Source organism: Geotrypetes seraphini, chromosome 8 (assembly GCF_902459505.1).
Source record: "Geotrypetes seraphini chromosome 8, aGeoSer1.1, whole genome shotgun sequence".
NCBI classification, from domain to species: Eukaryota; Metazoa; Chordata; class Amphibia; order Gymnophiona; family Dermophiidae; genus Geotrypetes; species Geotrypetes seraphini.
In genome coordinates, this window is record NC_047091.1 from 62,474,889 (window position 1) to 62,497,456 (window position 22,568).

Consider the following 22,568-nt stretch of genomic DNA (forward strand, 5'->3'; position numbering starts at 1 on the left):
AAGAGCACTGTGCACTGGAGCTTAGCACAGCTTTCCTCACCGAGGCCTGTGTCCTCAGCATCACAGGAAGATGTTGTTTAACTGCCACATCCATGGACGCAGGAAATGGGAGCCACATGTCCTGGATTGTGATGGGCTTAAAACCTGGTCTCTAGTGAATGTGAGCTTCTCTTCTCTGTAACATTTCCAGGGGTGGGGCAGGGGGTCAGACCTCTTCAAAATCCTCATTGGCAGCCAGCAGCATCTCCAAGCTGTTGCTCATGCTAGCCTCTGCTTTTCTTTTGACAGCATTTCATGGTCCAGGAAGTGATGTCATGGGACCAGGAAGTGATGTCAGGGAGAGCTGAGGCTGACGTGAGCAGCAGCTAGGAGATGCTCACTGCCAGTGAAGATTTTAAAGAGGTATATTGGGGAGGGGGCGCACAGTGCAGCAATGCTGGGTGCCATCACCCCGGGCACCTCCCTCCCTTGCTACTCCACTGTTGGTATCATTCCCATGCCCCAGTGCATTCTGGGACTTATTGGATTTGGGCTTTCATCACTCACCTTTTCCAAACCTAAGCTCAAAACAAGTTGCTTTCAGACAGAGTAAGTATTTCCCTGCCTAAGTGAACCGAAAAACCAGGTTTGTACCTGAAGCAAAAGAGGTTGAAATGACTTATCTGAGGTCACAAGAATCATCCAGGGAGAAGCAGGATTTGAATCCTGACCTTACTATTTTTTTAGCCCACAGCTCTAACCACTAGGCTACTACTCCACTCTTCCTTTGTGGAAGCCCAGGACTATAAATCCCAGAATACAGCGAGGTGAATGTTCAAAATCCGGACTTCAGACCTCCCTGGTCCCCTGCCCATTGCAACAATAGACTCGTATTTGCAAATTCTTTAAGAGAAGCTGGTGTTACCATAATCCATGAGCACAACAGGTTAACACAACAGCTCTGCTTGTCTCTGAGGACATGGAAACAAACTGGTCCTCTTAACCTGATTAAATTACAAGAAAAAAAAAAAAACACTTTCCTCCCTTTTCCTTTCCTCATGGGTTCAGCCCTTTTAACCGGTGTGCAGTGCTGCAAGCGTTGCTTGCCTCTAACTTTCCCTTCCAGTGGGTTCTAGAGTGTTCTGTACTAACCAAGTCCAGCCACTCCCCATGTGGTCCTGTTTTGGTTCCGCCTACGCCAGCTGCTGATCCAGTCAGCTTCTCTCTCTCTGTCTCTCCCTCTCCCATCCTCCTTGTCCTTTGTTTTTTTCCCCTGCACCTCCTTTCTCCCTCCACGCGCAGGTGAAAAAGTAATGGCAGATGACTTGTTCACCCAGGACCTTTTTCGCTTCCTGCAGCTCATGTGTGAGGGGCACAACAATGGTGAGTGACTTGGCCATCAATGGCGTTTCTAAACTTTCTATACACGACGTGACTTATGATCCATTTTCCTGCATTTTATTTCTTAATATGGATGCCTGGAACATGCTACAAGCAGAGGGGAAGTTAATTAGAACCATTCAGTGTTGAGCAAGTTACTTTGTTAAAATGCTCAAGTCCTCAAATATAAGAATCCAATTCAATATGAAATATGAAGAAGTAGCTGCTGTTAGGCAATGTTCAGTTTGATATTTTAAGAGGGTTTGAGCTCTTTTAGATGACTTGTAGAATACATGCTAATTGACTTGTCTTTCTGGTTTGTACTCCCAATTGGTCTACTTTTACAATTTTTGTTGGGGGAGAGGGGAAGGGCTTAAATGTCATTAGGAGGTCCTTATAATATAATGGATGCATTAACATTTAGCACGCCTTAGTAAAAGGACCCCTAGATTAATTGTTGTGGTGAAGTATTGTATTTTATGAAATTCAATAAAGACATTAAAAAAAAAAATTTGGAGAGATATTTAAATCAAATACAGTGGAACCTTGGTTTACGAGCATAATTCATTCCAGAAGCATGCTCGTAAACCAAATTACTCGTATATCAAAGCGAGTTTCCCCATAGGAAGTAAGGGAAACTCGCTTGATTCGTTCTACCTCCCCCCCCCCCAGCCACCAGCGCTGCTCCACCCTACCACATCCCCAAAAGACCCCCCACCCCAGAGGCCACTGGTGCGCTTCCACAATCTCCCCACGTGAACTGGCATCCCCCGCCCGCCCAAACTGTAGGCTTACCCCCCATCTGGCACCGGCACGCAGCACCAACCCACAGGAGGTGCCGGTGCCCCAAAATCCTGCCTCTTGCCAGACTGGGCCTTTAGCATCTGCGCATGCTCAAGGCCTTCTGGCTCTCGTTCTCTCCAAGAATCTCAGAGAGAGGCGGGAGCCAGTAGGCCTTGGGCATGCGCAGATACTCAAGGCCCAGTCTGGCAAGAGGCAGGATCTTTGGGCACCGGCACCTCCTGTGGGTTGGTGCCGCGTGCTGGTGCCAGATGGGGGTAAGCCTTCAGTTTGGGTGGGTGGGGGATGCCGGTTTGTTTGGGGGGGGGACAGGCGTTCGTGAGGGGGGACAATGCCGGTTCGCGGGGGGCGATGCCGGTTCACGGGCGGGGGGACTCGCAAATCGAGTCAATGCTTGGTTTGCGAGTCACGATTTGCAAAAATGTTTTGCTCGTCTTGCAAAACACTCGCAAAGTGCGTTACTCGCAAACTGAGGTTTGACTGTAAGGAGAAAACCCCATGAAAATAGCATATGAGCAGTGTAGAAATGAATCAAGCATTATCTATATTCATCAGTCCTCATTGTGGCAGCACAAGGCAGTTCCTCCTTCTGGCATCGGTGCCAGCAAAGAAAAAAAAAAAACTTGTTCACTGTATCAAGGCACTCTTTTTGAACTATAACATCTGCTAGTGCATTAGTTAATGCTAGGTTTTACTAAAAGGCGCTAGAGGTTTTTAGCGTGGGCCAACCAGGTAAATGCTCTGAAAACATTTTCAAACCAAAAAAAAAATTTCTTCAAATTAAATATTAATCGAACAGCTGTGTTCTGAATGATTTGCATTCTATTAGTGTTCTTTTTACATGAAGCTAAGTAAATAATATTGCAATGGTCTAAAGAGCTCAGAACCAACTATTGTACCATGAGCCTGAAAGATTCTGATGGTTCAGAGTTTCCACAGCAAAAAAAAACCAACCAAAACATTTTATAACTAGGGCATTTGATTTGTGCATCTAATGATAAATTACTATCCAATAATAATAATAATAATTTTATTCTTATATACCGCCAAAGCCATAGTAGTTCGAGGCGGTTTACAATAAGAGGAGTTGGACAATCAGCGAAGGTTTTAAAGTACATGAAGCGGATACAGGGATAAGAGGGCTGGAACATGCTGCAAACAATCGGCAAGAATTTTTACTAGTTTTCTAAAACTTAGATAGGATGAAGAGTTCATTATTAAGTTGCTCAGCCAGCTGTTCATTTGGCTTGCTTGGAAAGCAAGTGTTCTGTCTAGGTATCTTTTGTATCGGCAGGCCTTTATTGATGGATGGGTGAACATGTGGACTCTGCGTGTAGGTCTGCTGGGGCAATCCAAGTTGAAATATGCGAACAGGTATGTGGGGCTGAACCAAGTATAGATTCAAAACAAAGACAGGTAAATTTGAACAGGACTCTTGCCTCCAGGGAAAGCCATTGAAGTTTTTGGTAATAGGGGGTTATGTGGTCCCATTTTTTTATGCCAAAAATCAGTCGGACGGCTGAGTTTTGGATGATTCGGAGTCTTTGAATAGTTTTCTTGAAAGACCCCAGATAAATGATGTTGCAGTAGTCGAGCATGCTTAGTATGGAGGCTTGCACCAATAAACGGAATGAAGTTGCATCGAAGTACTTTCTGATGGTTCTTAGTTTCCATAGAGTCAAGAAGCCTTTTCTAATCAATAGCTCAGTGTGCGCTTCAAGAGTAAGGTAACGGTCCAGAGTTACTCCCAGAATTTTTATGGAGTTGATAATAGGATAGACCTGACCATTCAAGGAAATTGAAGAGTCTTTGAGTTTATCATTCGGGCTAGCTAGGAAGAATTTGTTATTTTCTGAGTTGAGTTTCAGTTTGAATTGGGCCATCCATTGATCGATTTGCTTTAATATGGATGCCAGGTGGATCTTTGCTCAGGAGATAGGTTTGTTAGGGGAAAAACTAAAGTGATGTCGTCTGCATAAATGTAAAATTTGACTTTTAAGCTTTGCAGTAGGTTCCCCAATGAGGCTAAGTAGATGTTAAATAGTGTAGGGGAAAGGGGGGAACCTTGTGGGATTCCACATGAGTTGACCCAGCAATAGGAATGATTGTTGTCACTATAAACTTGGTATGAACGTATCCTTAAAAACCCTGGAACCATTTTAGGACACCACCCGAAAGGCCGATTGACTCCAGACATTCGAGTAGGATGTCATGATTGACTAGGTCGAAAGTGTTACTTAAGTCGAATTGCAGGACTAGAGCACTTATACCCTGACTAAATAAGCTGTGGAGGGAATCTAGTAGAGAGGCAATAACTGTTTCCGTGCTAAACCCAGGAAGAAAACCTGATTGGTTGTCGTGCAGTATGCTGAATTTATCCAGGTAAGTTACTAAGTCCTGGTTAACCAGGCCTTCCATCAGCTTTATAAAAAATGGAATGCTCGCGATGAGTCTGTAGTTTGTGGTCAACTTAATGGATTCCTTGGGGTTTTTTACGATCGGAGTGATCAGAACTTGGCCTAAGGCTTCGGGAAAAGTGCCTGACAGTAGTAGAGAGGAAAGCCAAATATGTAATTTGGCTTTAAAGGTGACAGGAGCAACTTTCATAATGTTTGGTGGGCAATAGTCTAATTTGCAGTAGGAGTCAGCGTAATTTTGAATAAAATTTGCAGAATTGAAGGCAGGTGGGGATGTTAAAATTATTCCAGAACATGTCTACCCTAGGTTCGACTATGTGTTGATCAACTGGGTAGTTCGAATGATTGGTTGTTATGACCAAAAGGATGGATCTCAGATTGATAATTTTGTTGTTGAAAAACTCAGCCAGCGCATCGGCCAATGGTGGAGAGTCTTAAGGTAGGGCGGGAAAAGGACTGTATGTCGTAGAGATTGTTGACTAGTTTAAAAAGATTTCTGATATTGTTGTTTGGCGAACCAATTTTTTGTGTGTAGAAATTAGTGTGTTTTTCTGTAATTAGATTTTTGTATTCTTTTAATTTTTGTCTCCAATTTGCTCTCTCCTTACTGTCACCTGATTTTAGCCTTTGTCTCTTAAGTTTTCGTAATTCCCGTTTCACTGTTCCTAGCTTGGCGTCGAACCAACCTTCCAGATCTTTGTTTCTCAATTTTCTTGATTTGATGGGGGCCATTTTGTTTAATATCTGCGTGCTCATGTTGGTCCAAGAATCTACCGAGAAGGAGTTGGGGTCAGAGTTAGAAGTAATGTCGGAATGTGACCAGAATTCCATAGGGTTTACTGGGAATCCAGATGAATCCCTAAGATTTTAATAACCAGCAAAATGGGATAAACAGTCCCATTCAGTTTTAAAGTGTCTTTGATCTTATTAGATGGTGATGCTAGAAAGAAGCGCTGTTAGAAGCCAATTTAAAAAAACATTTAAAAAAAATATATTGTCTGGTACAATAGGCATCTACACCGAGGCGCCTAACAACACCTACCCGAAAAATAGGCATGGTTAGGGGCAGAGTTTGGGCATTGATAGAGTTAGGCACCGGGATATTAGGCCAAGAAAATCCTGGCCTAATATACTTGAGCCTAAGTTAGAGATGCTTACAAGCGCTTAACTTGAGTTAGATGCCGTTAAGCATAATTCTATAAATGGCACCTAACTTTGAATCATCATCAAAAAAGTTTTTTTTAAGGATAGTAAATAAATTATTCAAACCACTCTTTTTGCACATTTAGGCCTCCTTTTACAAAGGTGCGTTAGCGTTTATAGTGCGCGCTACCTGAAAAACTACCGCCTGCTCAAGAGGAGGCGGTAGCGGCTAGCACGCACATCATTTTAGTGCGCGCTAAAACCGCTAGCGCGCCTATGTAAAAGTAGCCCATAGTGTCACAATTTCTAAGTATCTGAATAAGAAAATATATAGCTAATATGTTGTTTAAGCTGATCACACAGCACCCCAATATATATCAACTTTCCCAAGTAATGAATAAACTAGGAGGATGAAGTATCATACAGATTCCACAAGCTCAGTACATAGAACCTCTTATAACAGGGGTAGGCAATTCCGGTCCTCAAGAGCCACTGGCAGGTCAGGTTTCAAGATATCCACAATGAATATGTATGAGATGGATTTGCATGCACTGCCTCCTTGAGATGCAAATCTATCTCATGCATATTTATTGTGGATAGCCTGAAAACCTGACCTGGCTCCGGCTCTCGATGACCAGAATTGCCTACCCCTGTCTTATAACATATATGTTATTTCATGTCCTTATCCTGGATTGATACAAAGCCATATAATCATTTACATCAATCCTCCATCCCACCCTTAAATTTCCATAACTCGTTTTATTTGTTTATTTATAACTGGGATTAAAAAAAAGTTTTTACTTTGTGTTTTATTTATTTTCAAGATAATAGTAGAAAGAAATAATAATAGAAAAAATAGCAATGAAAAGATATATGAAAATATCAATGAAAGAAATAGCAACCCTTATCTAGCTGGCCATTTGCCAGGTTAGTGAATCTAGCCCAGTGACTCTAATAGATGTTAATTGGTTTTAATTTGCACTAATTAGCAGCTATATGCATAGGTGCTATTAGTCAATATTCTATAAATTGCACATGCAAGGAAGAGGGGCGTGCCTAGCACTTAACGCACAGTGGCATAGCAAGGGGGGGCACAAGGGGGCGGTCTGTCATGGGCGCTATGTTGGGCACCCCTGCCTCTTCCCATTCCTCCCCATCTTTGCGCATGCTCCCCCCCTTCCCTCCCCCCATACCTCTAGTTGAAGTTGTTCGTGGCGGTCAACGACGTGCTCTTGGCGACCCCGTCGGCTCTCCCACTGCCGTCACTTCCGGGTGCCGCGCATAGGAAGTGGCGTCGGAGGGAGAGCCGACGGGGTCACGAGGAGCACATGGTTCCCCACCACAAGTAACAACTTCAGCTAGAGGTACAAGGGAAGGGGGGGCACGCATGGCAGACAAGACTGGGGAAGGAGCGGGGGGGGGGGTGCCACCGCCCCAGACGCCTCGCACCCTCACAATGCCACTGCTTATTGAATAATAACAGTTTCCGGTTGCTTGAGAGTTACTATAAAAATAGGCCTAACTAATACTATACCCCATACTATGCCATAAGAAAAGGCAAGGGAGGTGTCTTTTCAGCCAATGATAAAGTCTATATAAAAACATTAGTTCCAGCAAGGATCCCGGTTTCGGCATATAGAGGTTTTACGAAAGTTTTACAGCTTGATGAACGGTGTTTTTAATTTCAGCGCCGTTTCTACAAAGTGTCCCCTGAAGAAGACGTCGTCTCTACGGCAGCCAAAAAAGCAAACAGGATGCTGGGAATTATTAAAAAAGGGATGATTAACAAAACTAAGAATGTCATAATGCCCCTGTATTGCTCCATGGTGCGGCCTCATCTAGAGCAGGGGTGTCCAATGTCGGTCCTCGAGGGCCGCAGTCCAGTCGGGTTTTCAGGATTTCCCCAATGAATATGCATTGAAAGCAGTGCATGCACATAGATCTCATGAATATTCATTGGGGAAATCCTGAAAACCCGACTGGATTGCGGCTCTCGAGGACTGACATTGGACACCCCTGATCTAGAGTATTGTGTTCATTTCTGGTCTCCTTATCTCAAGAAAGATATAGTGGTGCTAGAAAAGGTTCAAAGAAGAGTGACCAAGATGGTAAAGGGGATGGAACTCCTCTTGTATGAGGAAAGACTAAAGAGGTTACGGCTCTTTAGCTTGGAAAAGAGACGGATGAGGGGAGATATGATTGAAGTCTACAAAATCCTGAGTGGAGTAGAACAGGTACAAGTGGATCGATTTTTCACTTCATCAAAAATTACGAAGACTAGGAGGATATTTTTTTTCACTCAGAGAATAGTTAAGCTCCAGAAAGGAATTGCCAGAGGATGTGGTAAGAGCAGATAGCGTAGCTGGTTTTAAGAAAGGTTTGGAGAAGTTCCTGGAGGAAAAGTCCATAGTCCGTTATTGAGAAAGACAAGGGGGAAACCACTGCTTGCCCTGGATCGGTAACATGAATGTTGCCACTCCTTGGGTTTTGACATGGGTAATAGTGACCTGGATTGGCCACTGTGAGAACAGGCTACTGGTCTTGATGGACCATTGGTCTGACCCAGCAAGGCTATTCTTAAGTTCTTATGGGATCCTTCTTGGGACTAATGTTTTTTTATATAAACTTTATCATTGATTGCTAATAAAGACTTTTTCATTGGTTGAAAAGACACCTCCCTTGCCTTTTCTTGTTGTTCTGCTTATATTTCAAGGCGAGGTGTTCTTCTGTCTGCCTGGTTCCATACTGTGCCATGCCATAAACTGTTCCAGACAAACTACCGGACATGTGGTAGGCAAAGCGTAGTGTCACGTGCCAAATTTACACTTAAATTTCCGCCAGGTATTGATTTTCTTTTCAATTTTATTTAAAGTATTACAGTATTTCTTTGATTTATTTGATTTATTTATTTTGCTGGTTGCTTGAAAGTTCTGGTTAACAGAGAGTCTTCTGTACTATATAAACTGCTTTGATTGTAACCACAGAAAGACAAGATATTAAATCCCATCCCCTTTCCCTAATCTATAAAAGTAATTGGGTATGTAGGTGCCATTAAGAATTTGCATTTAGCTTGCGTTATCCCGGTGCCTATCTTTAGGTGATCTATAGAGAATTAGCCCCATTGTGTGAATACAGGACTTCTTTCTCATCTTCTATAATGTTCTCTAGATTTCCAGAATTATCTGAGGACCCAGACGGGCAACACAACCACCATTAACATCATTATCTGCACAGTGGATTATCTTCTGCGCCTTCAGGTAAGAGTCCGCAGTTTCCACAGGGCACATTCCCTGCCATATTTTTGACGGAATATTCTCCATTCTACCGTTTTCACAGAGTCCCAGTACTGAAGAGCATGAGTCAGTATTTCTCAACTCTTTCCTGGACGCACGCCCGACTGGTCAGGTTTTTCGGATTACCACAATTAATATTTATATAAACTCTATACAAAAGAGCTATACATCCAAACCAATAATATATTTTATAAATATTTATTCTTTTATTTTTATTGCACCATCATAACTTAAAAAGTTAAATATTAAATATAATTACTTCATACATTACATACATATGAAAACTGTACAAGTGAAGCCCTCCCAGTCTACCCAATTCATCTCAAATTCATGAAATGTTCATCCATTAAATAAAGTACTCTCTAGATAGCAGATCGTTAAAAATCTTCATCACTGTGCCAACTCTCAGTTGCTTTTTTCTGCATTCAGTTGTTAACTATGGTTCCTCCACATCGTTAAACACCACGATCATCATAATCAGTCAAGCCCGACACAGTTCTGTGTTTCACCCATCGGCGGCATCAGGAGCTTTAGACTAATAACGACTCCACTTCTTCACAATCTCTTGCAATTCATAACACAGTAAAACCTTGGATTGCAAGTGTTTTGCAAGACAAGCAAAACATTTTATTAAATTTTAACTTGATATACAAGCAATGTCTTGCAATACGAGTACATACAGTATACACACATCACAACTGAGCCGATGGTTCTTCTCTCTCTGACACTGCAAGAGTGTAGTGATTGTTCTAAATGAGCGAGGTCTTTCAATACGAGCACGTATTGTATTTTGTATTAAAGTTTTTGGGTTATGGAACGAATTGTCTGAGTTTCCATTATTTCCTATGGGGAAATTCTCTTTGATATACGAGTGCTTTGGATTACAAGCATGCTTCTGGAACGAACTATGCTTGCAAACCAAGGTTTGAACATAAGAATTGCCGCTGCTGGGTCAGACCAGTGGTCCATCGTGCCCAGCAGTCCGCTCACGTGGCAGCCCTCTGGTCAAAGACCAGCACCCTAACCGAGACTAGCCCTACCTGCGTACATTCTGGTTCAGCAGGAACTTGTCTAACTTTGTCTTGAATCCCTGGAGGGTGTTTTCCCCTATGACAGACTCCAGAAGAGTGTTCCAGTTTTCAACCACTCTCTAGGTGAAGAACTTCCTTATGTTCGTACATACAGAAGCGAGAAATCCAAACCAGGACCTTTTCCTAGGTAAAACGCTGGTAAGACTGAGTTTCTGTCATAATATTTATGAGAAAGGTTTGCATAAACTCAGTCTCCAATATATGCATATTTATCTTATTCATACTCGTTGTGGTAATCCTGACTGTTTAGGGGGGCCCTCCAGAGAAAGAGTTGAGAAGCACTGCAAACCCTCAGCTTGTTAAATGTTTGTTTATTTAAAACTTGCTGTCTGCTCTATTTGACAAACAGATGGCATTCTTTGTGCGCAGCTTGGACCAATTATATTCTACCGAGAGGGTAGATTGCATGTGTGAGTCTGGGAGGGAAAAACCACCATAATGGTAAGATGCAACTTTGGCAGTAGAGTTAATTCCTTAGCTCATAATTTTCTCTCCCTCTTTCCCAGGAATCCATCAGTGATTTCTATTGGTACTATTCTGGTAAAGACGTGATTGATGAGCAAGGCAAAAGGAACTTCTCTAAAGCCATGGCTGTGGCCAAACAAGTCTTCAACAGCCTAACCGAATATATTCAGGTTTGAGAAACCAAGAGATCACTCCAGTCTCATTACCTCTTCAACTCTTCCTTCTTCAGCCTCGTCCCCATTCTGCTGTTCCTCGTGCCCTACTATTTTGGCCTTGAAGATGGCTCACGATAACTTATCTTTCCTTTGCAAATCAAAACCTTGGCACTTAGTGATGTATTTAAGGGCCCAAAATGGAGCTTAATCTCCTACCCATGATCCTTTGCAGTGTCTCTTTCTCTTCTTCGCTGCCATACACTGGATCAAACAGTGCTTCTCTGTTTTCTCCTTCTCAGGGGCCGTGCACAGGGAACCAACAGAGCCTGGCACACAGCCGACTGTGGGATGCTGTGGTGGGATTTCTCCACGTCTTTGCTCATATGATGATGAAACTTGCCCAGGTAGGAACATGTACTCTAATCCCAAATCCTACTTGCTCTGCTATTTGAGACCCGCAAGCAAAAATGAGCCCTTATCATCCAATAGAGCTATTATCCCACCCCCACCCCCTTCCCCAGGGAAGAATTTGGAAAACATGCAGTACATTCACAAAAAAGAAAAGTTAGAGGAAGCAGCTTAGAAGCATAGCAAATGACCATAGAATCAGAGAGCTGGACATGCTGAATGCAGTACTTCTGTAGATTTGACTTGGACTGAAGATAGTACTGAGTTTTGGGCGGTATATGAATGTTTTAAGTGAGGCTTTTTTCTGATCTTTGGAAGTTTGCAATGTGAATGCGTCGCTCCTCTACAAAATTAAAGTGGAGATTGTCGGACCCAACAAGAAGACAAGAAGTCAAAACTGGAATCAGTAGCTTAAAAGAATGATCTTCTGCTGGACCAGCTTGTGAACTATAACACAGAGTGGTGTGCAAGAATATTCGAGAGCACATACACCCTGCCCGTATGTGACATCTGAAGATGGGACTTATGATGTGGTCCCAAAAGCTCTAAGGCAGCAACACCTTTGGGTGGTTCTTAAGATTGTTTCCATGAAGAATGCTCAGTGTGCACATGCTATGCAGGTAGAGAATTTTGGTTTCATTATTTTGATTTGTAATAGCATATATTATTTAGGAGAGCCCAACCAAACCCATGATCTTCAGATTCTGCCAAAACTGAGCAGCAAATTTCAGTCACAGATTCAGTTTTGGCAGAAATCAAAACTATAAATGGAATTGCCCACCCCTTCCTGGTGGCAGCCCTCCTCTCTTTCAAAAGAACCCTCCTCATTCCACCTGACCACTCATAGGTCCTCCCTGGGCCTATCTTAGAAAGCACTGGTGGTCTACTGTCCTCTTCAAGATCAGGAATGAACCACACTCGTTTCTGCCTTATGCCGCTACTCCTAATGCAATGGGCTGCCATGATTTCCCACAACACTCTCGTGAGGTTGCCATGGGAGATCCTGGCAGCCATTTTGTGACTGGAACCAGCATAGGCTGTTTTGGCAGCAGCACAGTGCAGGAATGAGAAGGGTTCATTCCTGCCCCCAAAGAAGCCACCAGGACTTCCTAAGGTAAGCTCGTGGAGAGCCTTCAAGTAGGATGGGGAAGGTGAGTTTCAAGTTTGAGTCAAAAATGCACAGACATTTTTGGACGAAACCTGAACCCAGATTTCAGTCCACCATCAGTTCCAAATCTGAAACCGAAATTCTTTCAGCCTTTAAATAGCAAGCACTATGTAGTGTGCAATAACCCCTGCTTTTCCAAAACTGCGATAGTGGTTTATAGTGCAGGCCGGCACGCTGAATGCTCTGTGCTGCTCCCAATGCTCATAGGAACTCTATGAGTGTCGGGAGCAGCACGGAGCATTCAGCGTGCCGGCCTGCACTAAAAACCACTATCGTGGTTTTGTAAAAGGGGGGAAGGGGGGGGGTAAATGAATTAGCATGTGCTATTATGAAACAAGATGAAGAAACAGAAAAATGCATAGTTCTAAAAAAAATAGCACTGTCTGTAAAGGATCCAGCTTTCCCAGCCAAACAACCACTGAACCTGTGCACTATAAAATAATTTGAATGCGATTTGTAGCAAGTGTTGATGGTAATAGCACAGCAGTACAAGTCAACTCTGCCACGAAAGAGAAGCGTTTGTATTATGAAAACCATGGAGCTCTGGCATTTGTGCAATTTTTTTTTCTAATTTTTTTTACTTCATTCTCAATTGAGGCATTTCGGTATTTAGGGGCCAAGTTTCAGTCAGCGTGCTTTGAGACAGAGTCTGCAGCTAATAGGCTTTGCACTGAGTTTCAAAATACACGTAGTATTTCCCTTTGAAATTTGCTGTGGGCAGAGTTTTTAATAAAAATAACAGGTGCAGACTGAAAATTCCATCTCTTGCACATTATTTCCTGATCCTGCAAGGGAGAAGCGGAAGCTGGTGTGGGTGGGTGTTCCCTCGGTACAATTTATATCGAACTCTTATGCCACCTTGTTGCTTGTTTGCTTGGGAAAGGTGGTTAAGCGTATAATCTTCTTTATGGTCCCTGTTTTAACCTTTTCTGCTTCCTACCCTGTACACTAATGCTTATTGCCTCTGTAACTCGCCTGTGGTATGGCTCTTCCAGTTTAATAATTGGTGGTGTGTGTGCATGGAGGGGGGATTGTATTTGTTTGTGATTTAATTACCCATTTTTGTATTTTACCTTTAAACCTTCCTTTATGAACAAAATCTATTCTGGGCCTTTATGTTCTCCGCTGTGGAGAAGAAGTCGCAGTAATTCTATGGTCCAGAGCCCAGATCTCTTTGATATGGTCTTTTAATCGGGCTTTACCCACACAAGGTGCACTTCCCTTACCCCAGAGCATGCTGGGATTTAGGGAGTTTATTCAGTGTTAACCTTTAGATTCTTCTTCCCTTTTATTTATTTTGTGTGTGGAGGTGTTGTGAGGAGAGGAGATGCTATTTGCGGGGATGGTGCTTTTGCATCCGATGCATAAAGGAAGATCTGAAGGTGGCTCAGCAGAAATACAAAAATGCCTTCATAAAATGTTTCTGAATAACATTTTTATTCTGATGTGTAACAGATACCCCAAAACGGAGGACTTCGAAATGGCGTAAGGATATTTGTGTAGTGCGGCTGCCATTTCATGCCCTGGTGTCTAATGTGTGTCATTAATGCTCTAACACTTTACTTGGCCTTATCTTAATTTTTCCCTCTCCACCCCCCCCCCCCAATCTATGATTCCTCGAGAGTGTGTCTTTTTTCCTTGTCTTTCTCACTTTGTCTCATTTCCTCTGTCTCTTCTCCTATATCTTTCTCTGTTTCCCCCTTTTTCTTTTTCTCTGTTTTTCCCTTTTTTCTCTGTTTCTTCCTTCCATCCTTGTCTCATCTTCCCTGTGTCTCGTCTCATCTTCCATGTGTCTCCTCTCATCTCTCTCTCTCTGCCTTTTTGTCTCTCTTTAAAAGATACTACAACTACTATTAATTATTTCTATAGCGCTACCAGAAGTACACAGCACTATACAGAGTTACACAAAGGGGGGGGGGGGACTATATTTTCAGTGGGAAATTTTGATTCCACCACCCAATCCAGTTCGTGTGCCACCCCATTAAACTTACTCCGCCTGTTCTGTAACACTTTTCTGCCAGCACTGTGACTCTGAACAGCTTCAAATCTGGCCCGTGACACTTCCAGCTGCGAGATTCATAGGCTGAAAGTGTTGACGGTGAGATTTTAAGCTGCGATCAAGTACATACAGAGGGGAAAAAAGCTAAGCAATGGCTCCCAAGTCCCCTGCATTCCACAAGAGATTTCTGATTTTGGCCAAGAACTGGCCCTCCAGAGAGGGAATAGCCTGATCAGTTCAGGAACCCTGGCAGATCTGCTTTTTTTTCTTGAGGTCACCAACTTAGGGTTACCAGATTTTTATTTTTTTTTTTTACTTTAGTAAAATCCGGATCCCCTAGACCCGCCCACCCATTTCTACCCATCCCCGCCCCATTACGCCCCAGTCCAATCCTAGCCCCGTCCCGCACTGCCTGCTCTTGTCAGGCAGAAGGGCATCCATGCATGTGTGGATGTGACATGATGACGTCATGCGCAGATGCCCTCCTGCTTGACGCGATTTCAGGGAAGCTTTTCAAGACCCCGGACAAAGTGTCGGGTTTTGAAAAGCCATCCGGACTAGAGGTCTGCACGGTCCCGCGGGAATCCCCCCTAACCCACGGGACTCCCATGGGGACCCCCTCTGGCTCACGGGACTCCCACGGGGATGGAAGGCTTTGGAAGCAGGGTTCGTCCATATAATATAATGGACACGTCAGCCTTAGTAAAAGAGGGGGTTTATAAGTTAATTACTGAACAGAAAACAAAAAAAGGGTTCCACCAAAGAGATTCCACAAGGAAAACAACAGCGCAAAAACAAAAGAAACTGTGGAATTGATGATCCTGTCAGAAGTAATTGCTGCTTTTTATGGGGACGGGCGGGGATGGAGGTAATTCCTTGCGGGGATGGGTGGGGACGGAGAGGATCCTGACGGGGACGGGTGGGGACAGAGAGGATCCTGATGGGGACGGGTGGGGACGGAGAGGATCCTGACGGGGACGGGTGGGGACAGAGAGGATCCTGGTGGGGACGGGTGGGGACGGAGAGGATCCTGGCGGGGATGGGTGGGATTTCTGTCCCCGTGCAACTCTCTAATCCAGACCCCTGGACATGTTCTCGAAAAAGAGGATATGTCCGGGGAAATCCAGATATCTGGTAACCCTACACCAATTAGTAGCAGCAACAAGAGGAAATAGAGTTCTCTCTGTTATCCTGCCTTACTCTCTGTCTTCCTCTATCCGGATATAAACCCCGAACTACACATAGACAACATAAGCACCTAAGGTACCAAATTTTGAAGGCGCCAAATACAGTAAATCCTTGGATTGCGAGCATCTTGGTGTGCGAGTGTTTTGCAAGACGAGCAAAATGTTTTATCAAATTTTAATTTGATCGACGAGCATTTGCCTTGCAATAGGAGCGTGCTGACATGTGCCACGTGCAAGTACGCACAACCTATGCGCAGCTGAGTGCAGCGCAAGCATCGCAACTGAGCACAATATAAGCGCGACACAACGTACGCATGTCGCATCGCTGAGCGCAGCACAAGCATCGCAACCGAGGACAATATCAATGCAACACAAGCACGCACAACAGTGCAGTGTTTTGTATTAAAGTTTTGGGGTTGAGGAACGAATCGTCTGAGTTCCTATGGGGAAATTCACTTTGCTATGCCAATGCTGTGGATTACAAGCAATGTTTCCGGAACGAATTAGGCTCGCAAGCCAAGGTTTTACTGTATCTAGTTTAAACATGATCCTAATTCCCTTTACTTTAGGATCATACTGCCTGATCTCAAGTGGAGAAACCTCCCCCACCTCCTTCTCTCCAGGTCCCAGCTGTGAGAACCAATATCTTAAGTCAGGCCCTCTCAGTACCTCCTCTTTTTTCAGAACATATGCACCTAGTGGCCTCCGAAGGACCATCTGTTCATACACTTAAGAACCTTTGCTTAGTCACGGGCCACTTCTTGCAGTTTCACACGTGGTTCTGATAACGCAGTGTGCAGCTGATCCCCGAGAAGGGTGGAATGCCGAGCGTTGTCCACTGCAGCTATTCTGATTGCCCACATTTCTCACAGCGCCTTGAAACCCGTCCCGTGGACTCGCAAAAGTGTTGTCCTATCTTTCCCTAAACCTTTCAACCTCTTCCTCATCTTTCTCCTCAGTCTCGTTATTATACTGTTGCTTGATTCTGCCTGCCGCCTCATGACTAACCTTCTGCTGCTAGTCTCCTCCGAATGAGTATGGCTAGACAGGGTGGGGGGTTCTGGCGCTGGTAGCTACTGCCTCTAGGTATAAGCAACTTTGCTTGACCCTGTGAGTTTCCTTGTCCCTTTATTCCTCTAACCTCTGTACACTTAGTAGAGGGAAAGGGGGTCCCCTGCATCGGATGTGTTGTCACCCCCTCCTTGTCCTCTTCCTTGAGAAACTGTTCATATGTGGTGTTTGTTTCATTACAGCTAGAAGCAGACTTTCCAGCATTGCTTTAGAAGTGAGCTAATGAGATTCCCACCAATCCCAGCCCCTAAAAAGGGAAGGTCTTCAGCAGGTTTCAGCTCCCTCTACCCTGCCTGCAATAGCTGTGCAAATTCTAGGTTTTATGTGTATGCTTATGTAACATTAGCAGACCTGCTGGGACCATCCACGGAATGGATCTGAAGGGGGGGAAATATTGGGGTTTTGTCCATGAAAAGAAAAATAAAAAGGAATTTTTTTTTATAACCCTGCCAAAAAAAAAAAAAAGTATGTTCTTTATTGCAATGCTCACAAGGATCCCTTCTGGAGTTGCGTGTACTCTGAGGTAAGCATGTCTGCTGCGACCAGTGCTTGCCATTCTCAGTGTCATCTTGCCTCCACATCTCCCCCCACCCTGACGCAGACCTGCCAAGTCTCCCCGTTTGCGGATCTTCTCCCGCCCTCCCACTGATAAGCAGCGATCTCCCACTGATTGCCTCCCCATGCCGCAGCAACAAGACAATTCCTTTTGCCTCTGGCCACCAATCCGGCTGTGCCAGGGGCGGAGCAATGGACCAGGAAGGGTGGAACAATGGTGGGTGGGACAGAGCAATGGGCAGGGTTTGGTCTGGAGGGAGGGAGGCAGACCCTGAATCTCCCGCTGAATGGGTCAGCCCCCTGACTGCTCTTCTGATGGTCTTTAACATCTGATTTAAACACATTCACCATACAGTGTTGCTTCATGGCTATTTGGTTAAGATCCAAGTGCAGAGTCTGAGCTGTGAACTGATCTTTTGGACCTAATTGGAAACTTACATAATTCACCCTGCCACTCGACCCCACAATTATGTCGCAACCATTGCCAAAACAGAAAGACCAAACCGTTTTGTTTTTTTTAATCTGGCAGAGGGCGTGGAAGTCTCTGTGTAGCTCTAACTCCCAGTTCAGTTCCATCTGCGCATGGGTTTTGCTAGATGGCACCCAAGTTGGTGTCATCAGACAGCAGGCATCCATCATTTTACCATGATATTGGCTTATTGTCTGATAAAGTCAGCTTGGTGAAAAACAGACCCAGGATTACTTGCAGAGGGCAGAGTAGGAACATTTGTCCCTGTGAAAATCTATCACTCAGTCTGTTTTGTAATAAGAGAGTGACAGTTGCAGAGGAGAGGTGGGGACAAGTTTCGGGCAGGGTAGGCAATGGCATGTTTTTAGCCATGCCATGAATCATGACTCCGGTTTCCCCTTACTGCCATCTGCTCCACTGACTCCAGGAGCTAGGGTTAACAGAGTGTGCATCTCTGCTTCCACCAGTTTGAAAGCTTTGCATTCTTATATACACCCTTGCACTCCCAGAAGGTGCCCAGTCAGAGGAAGATTGAGGTAAGAAGGTCCTGGGAACCCTCAATTTTACAGTCTTTGCAGGCTACTTTGAGCCACTACATTACCACCATACATCTGCTTGTTTGGCTTCAGTTCCAATCATGTGTTAAACGTGGAAAACTCTACAGCAGTGGGCTTCACTCATTTTTATGTTGGGGCCACTTTAGATTCTAATGAGTTGTGGGAGAGCCACCAAATAACTGCCCATATAGATCTGTGGACCGCGCCAACTAGTGTGCATCAGTGACCTCCATCCCCATCAGCCCACCTTCAAACTTTTCCATTGAGAATATTCTCAAGAAGGTCTGAATTTCCCAAATGCATTCTCTTCATCTACTGGGAAATGACTCAACCTTTAAGCAAGTGACTTTTCCCCCTCATCTGTCCTGAGTGTGTGTAGTAGAAAAAAGAAATCATAAAGATGTTGGAGGGCTGCCATTTCTCCCCTCACCCCCCCCCCCCCCCGGCATTACTTTGAGGAACACTGCTCTAGAGCGATTTACTTTGTTGGCTGTTGGAACTGAAAGGTATGAGGAGTGCTCCTGTTCCTGTCCTTAAACCAGTGCAGGGGTGTCTCCGCCCGCCCCTTGGCCTTTTGCTGTCTGGGCTCCACGAAATATTTATTTATTTTAGGTATTTATATACCACTTACCAAAGTTATCTAACTGGTTTACAATAAGATACTCAAGCATTTCCCCTATCTGTCCCGGTGGGCTCACAATCTGTCTAACGTACCTGGGGCAATGGGGGGATTAAGTGACTTGCCCAGTGTCACAAGAAGCCTCCCTCGTATATCCCAGCATATGTCATCATTACTGCTGCATTAGCTGTCTTCTCTCGTTCTCTCACCTTTTACCACCCTTGACACTCATATCGGTGAAAACATAACAGGTCCCTTTTGTTTCTACAATTATTTTTATAATCTCTTTGGAAAAAATGACTTAGCTGTTGGGAATAAACTTCATTAATGAGTGCTCACCTTCCCTGGGAAGAGGGGGAGATTGGTCGTGTTTCAGGTGAACTGTTTTACGCCCTTGGTATGAGGTTATTGATAAGATTCTGACTTTCTAAACTAGAGAGATGGGGAATAAGGATCTACCCCCCCCCTTGGGAGTGCACCTTTGTGAAACCATTCCTCTTCCCACCATCAACAATAATGAGTCCTGATTCATAAACAAGCTAAGTACTTAATGTGGATGGGCATTGCTGGGTTGGATGGGGCTCCACGCTTCTGTGTGTCTTTATATGCTTGTCTTTTGCAGGATTCCAGTCAGATTGGCCTGCTTAAGGAGCTGCTGGATTTACAGAAAGACATGGTGGTCATGCTGCTGTCTCTCCTGGAAGGTGAGTCGTCCAGATTCCCGGAATGTACCCCCCCCCCCCAGTCTAGGTTGGGAAGAATGATCAGGGGTAGCGGGAGGGGGCAGAAGAGTGTTAGAACAAAGGCAAGGTTGTGGGGCTGCTACGTCTAGCTCTGCAGATCTCCGATAGTTATAAGCACTATAGATTTGGAAGCTTTTGCATTGGGGGAACTGAGGGTGATGCTAGACAGACCTATGATCTGTGTCCCACAAATGACAAAAGGCAAGTGAAGCTTTGGTGACTCGTGTGGATCACTTTTCATGTGCTGCGAGAGAGGGTGCTGTACAGCTCAGGGAGAAGGGAAGACATCTTGACTGGTAAGTTGAATATTGTCAGCAATACTTGGGGATTATGTATGGTTATAACTAGGACACCATCATGTTTGGCTGCCTATATGGTTGGCATGATAGAGTCTTGACCAAACACAAGAAAAAAACTGCAGATAGAAATGTACAAGGACAGGAATCTTTATTTAAAAAACCATATAAATTTGTAATCCTTTAAAAATGACTCATATATATGGAATGCGGACCCTACACAGTCCTTGTTTCGGAAAAACTTCCTCAAGGGTCCGAGATGCCCAATGTATCACATGTAGAGAGTAATACGGAAAACAACGTAGTAATATGGTCATCAAAATTTTCGAGACTGTAGTAATATGGTCATCAAAATTTCGGCAGCTGGACTCACTCAGTGCGTCAGTTCAGAAGGAGAATTTTCCCGCAACAAAAATCTCATGCACGAATACAGGATGTACAGGACGGTACTTGGAGAGACCTCCCAGGAAAGAGACTTAGGAGTTCTGATCGACAAGTCGATGAAGCCGTCCGCGCAGTGTGTGGCAGCGGCGAAAAGGGCGATCAGATTGCTAGGAATAAAGAAGGGGATCACGAATAGATCGGAGAAGATTATCATGCCGCTGTATGGGCCATGGTGCGCCCTCACCTGGAGTACTGCATCCAGCACTGGTCACTGTACATGAAGAAGGACACAGTACTATTCGAAAGGATCCAGAGGAGAGTGACTAAAATGGTTAAGGGGCTGGAGGAATTGCCGTACAGTGAGAGATTGGAGAAATTGGGCCTCTTCTCCCTAGAAAAGAGGAGACTGAGAGGGGACATGATCGAAACATTTAAGATAATGAATGGAATAGACTTAGTAGATAAAGACAGATTGTTCACCCTCTCCAAGGTAGGGAGAACGAGAGGGCACTCTCTAAAGTTAAAAGGAGATAGATTCCTTACAAACGTAAGGAAGTTCTTCTTCACCCAGAGAGTGGTGGAAAACTGGAATGCTCTTCTGGAGTTTGTTATAGGGGAAAACACCCTCCAGGGATTCAAGACAAAGTTTCAAGTTTCAAGTTTCAAGTTTATTTCATTCTTGATATATCGCCTATATAAACATTCTAGGCGATGTACATAGTATAATAAAACATAGAAACATTAATATACTTTAAAAACAACAAAATTCAAAAATGACTAACAATAAAGCGGGGAAAGAGGGAACAAAGTTACAATAAGGGCATAGGAAAAAAAGGGAAAAAACAAAAGGTTGGGTAAATTGTTACAAGGCACTCTTTATGATTATTAATATAGATCAAATAGATACGTTAAAATATTAGAGATCGTAAGCGTCCCTAAACAAATAAGATTTTAAAAGTTTTTTAAAAGCTAAAGTATCATGTTCAATTCTAAGATACTGAGGGAGGGAGTTCCATGATTGTGGGCCTGCTACAGTGAAAATATCAGCTCTTCTTGTGCCGATGATTTTTAAGGAGGGGATAGTTAGTAAATTTGATTCTGATGAGCGTAAAGAGCGTTGTGGTTTGTAAGGGATTAAAGATTTTGAAATAAATTGTGGCTCGCTAGATGATAGGGTCTTAAAGATTAGAAATAGAATTTTAAACAATATCCTGTGGTTAATTGGTAGCCAATGTGCGTCAATCATCAGTGGGGATACATGATCAAATTTTTTTGCGTTGTAGATAAGTTTAATTGCCGTGTTCTGAATTATTTGGAGTCGCCTTCGTTCCTTCTGTGTGATATTTAAGAATAGTGCGTTACAGTAATCGATTCTTGCAATGATAAATGAATGTATTAAGATATTTATGGAAGAGGGGTTTAGAAATTTGGAAATGGCTCTTATCTGACGTAATTTGAAGAAACAGTTTTTAACAACAGAGGAAATGTGATCGTGGTAAGATAGATTATCATCAAGTGTAACCCCGAGAATTTTAATTGATGTTTCGGAACTGATAGGGAGATTATTAAGAAGAAATGGTTGTGCGAGACGTATATCTTTTTTCCAGTTGAATAGAATGGATTTGGTCTTATTGATATTTAATGATAATTTATTTGAATTCAACCAGTTATGTATTTGTTTTAATTTGAGGTTTATGGAAGCGATGTCTGTATTGTTTTCGGGATCTAGAGGATGAAGTAATTGAATGTCGTCGGCGTATGCGTATGGAATAAAACCGATGGACTGACAAGTTTCTAACAATGGCGATAAAAAGATGTTAAATAAGAGGGGAGATAAAATGGATCCTTGTGGGATTCCAAATGTTGAGGTAAAAATAGTAGAGTCTTCGTTATTAAATTTCACGGATGAAGTTCGATTATTAAAATAAGACTTGAACCAGTCGAGAACAGTGCCGCATAAACCTTTTTCTTCTAGTCTATTTAACAGTAGGTCGTGATCGATTGTGTCGAAGGCGGCTGAGATGTCAAGGGAAAAGAGGATTACGGATTTGTGATGGTCAAGATGGTATTGAATGTTGGTGGTTAGACCTATTAGAGAGTGTTCTGTACTGTAATATTTCCTAAATCCGGTTTGATGTGGATGAAGTGCGTTTGTTTTTTCAAAAAAATCCGAAAGCTGGTTAAAAATTAGTTTTTCGGTGAGTTTGGCCAAGAATGGAATATTCGCTATCGGGCGGTAGTTAGATAAATCGTTTATACTGGCTTTATAATTTTTGATGATAGGGGTGATTGAAGAAAATTTCCATTGAGATGGTACTGTAGATGAAAGTAGGCTGTTTTGGATAATGGACAGAATGAAAGGACCAAAATGAGAAAAGTATTTTTTCA

At 43.4% G+C, this 22,568-nt stretch overlaps 1 protein-coding gene across 12 annotated transcripts in view; it reads left to right on the forward strand.

Moving 5' to 3' along the window:
- RYR1 (ryanodine receptor 1) overlaps nt 1–22,568 on the forward strand; it is a 314,039-nt gene that overhangs the window by 251,795 nt on the left and 39,676 nt on the right. For 6 of the 12 annotated variants that reach the window (XM_033954059.1, XM_033954057.1, XM_033954058.1 and 3 more), the window contains 5 exons: nt 1,282–1,362; nt 8,889–8,977; nt 10,611–10,739; nt 11,024–11,128; nt 19,380–19,461. In XM_033954059.1, coding sequence (XP_033809950.1) covers nt 1,282–1,362; nt 8,889–8,977; nt 10,611–10,739; nt 11,024–11,128; nt 19,380–19,461 — 486 coding nt within the window. Of the gene's footprint in view, nt 1–1,281; nt 1,363–8,888; nt 8,978–10,610; nt 10,740–11,023; nt 11,129–13,755; nt 13,786–19,379; nt 19,462–22,568 lie in introns of all 12 variants that reach the window. The other 6 variants (XM_033954047.1, XM_033954048.1, XM_033954050.1 and 3 more) reach the window with 2 other exon arrangements.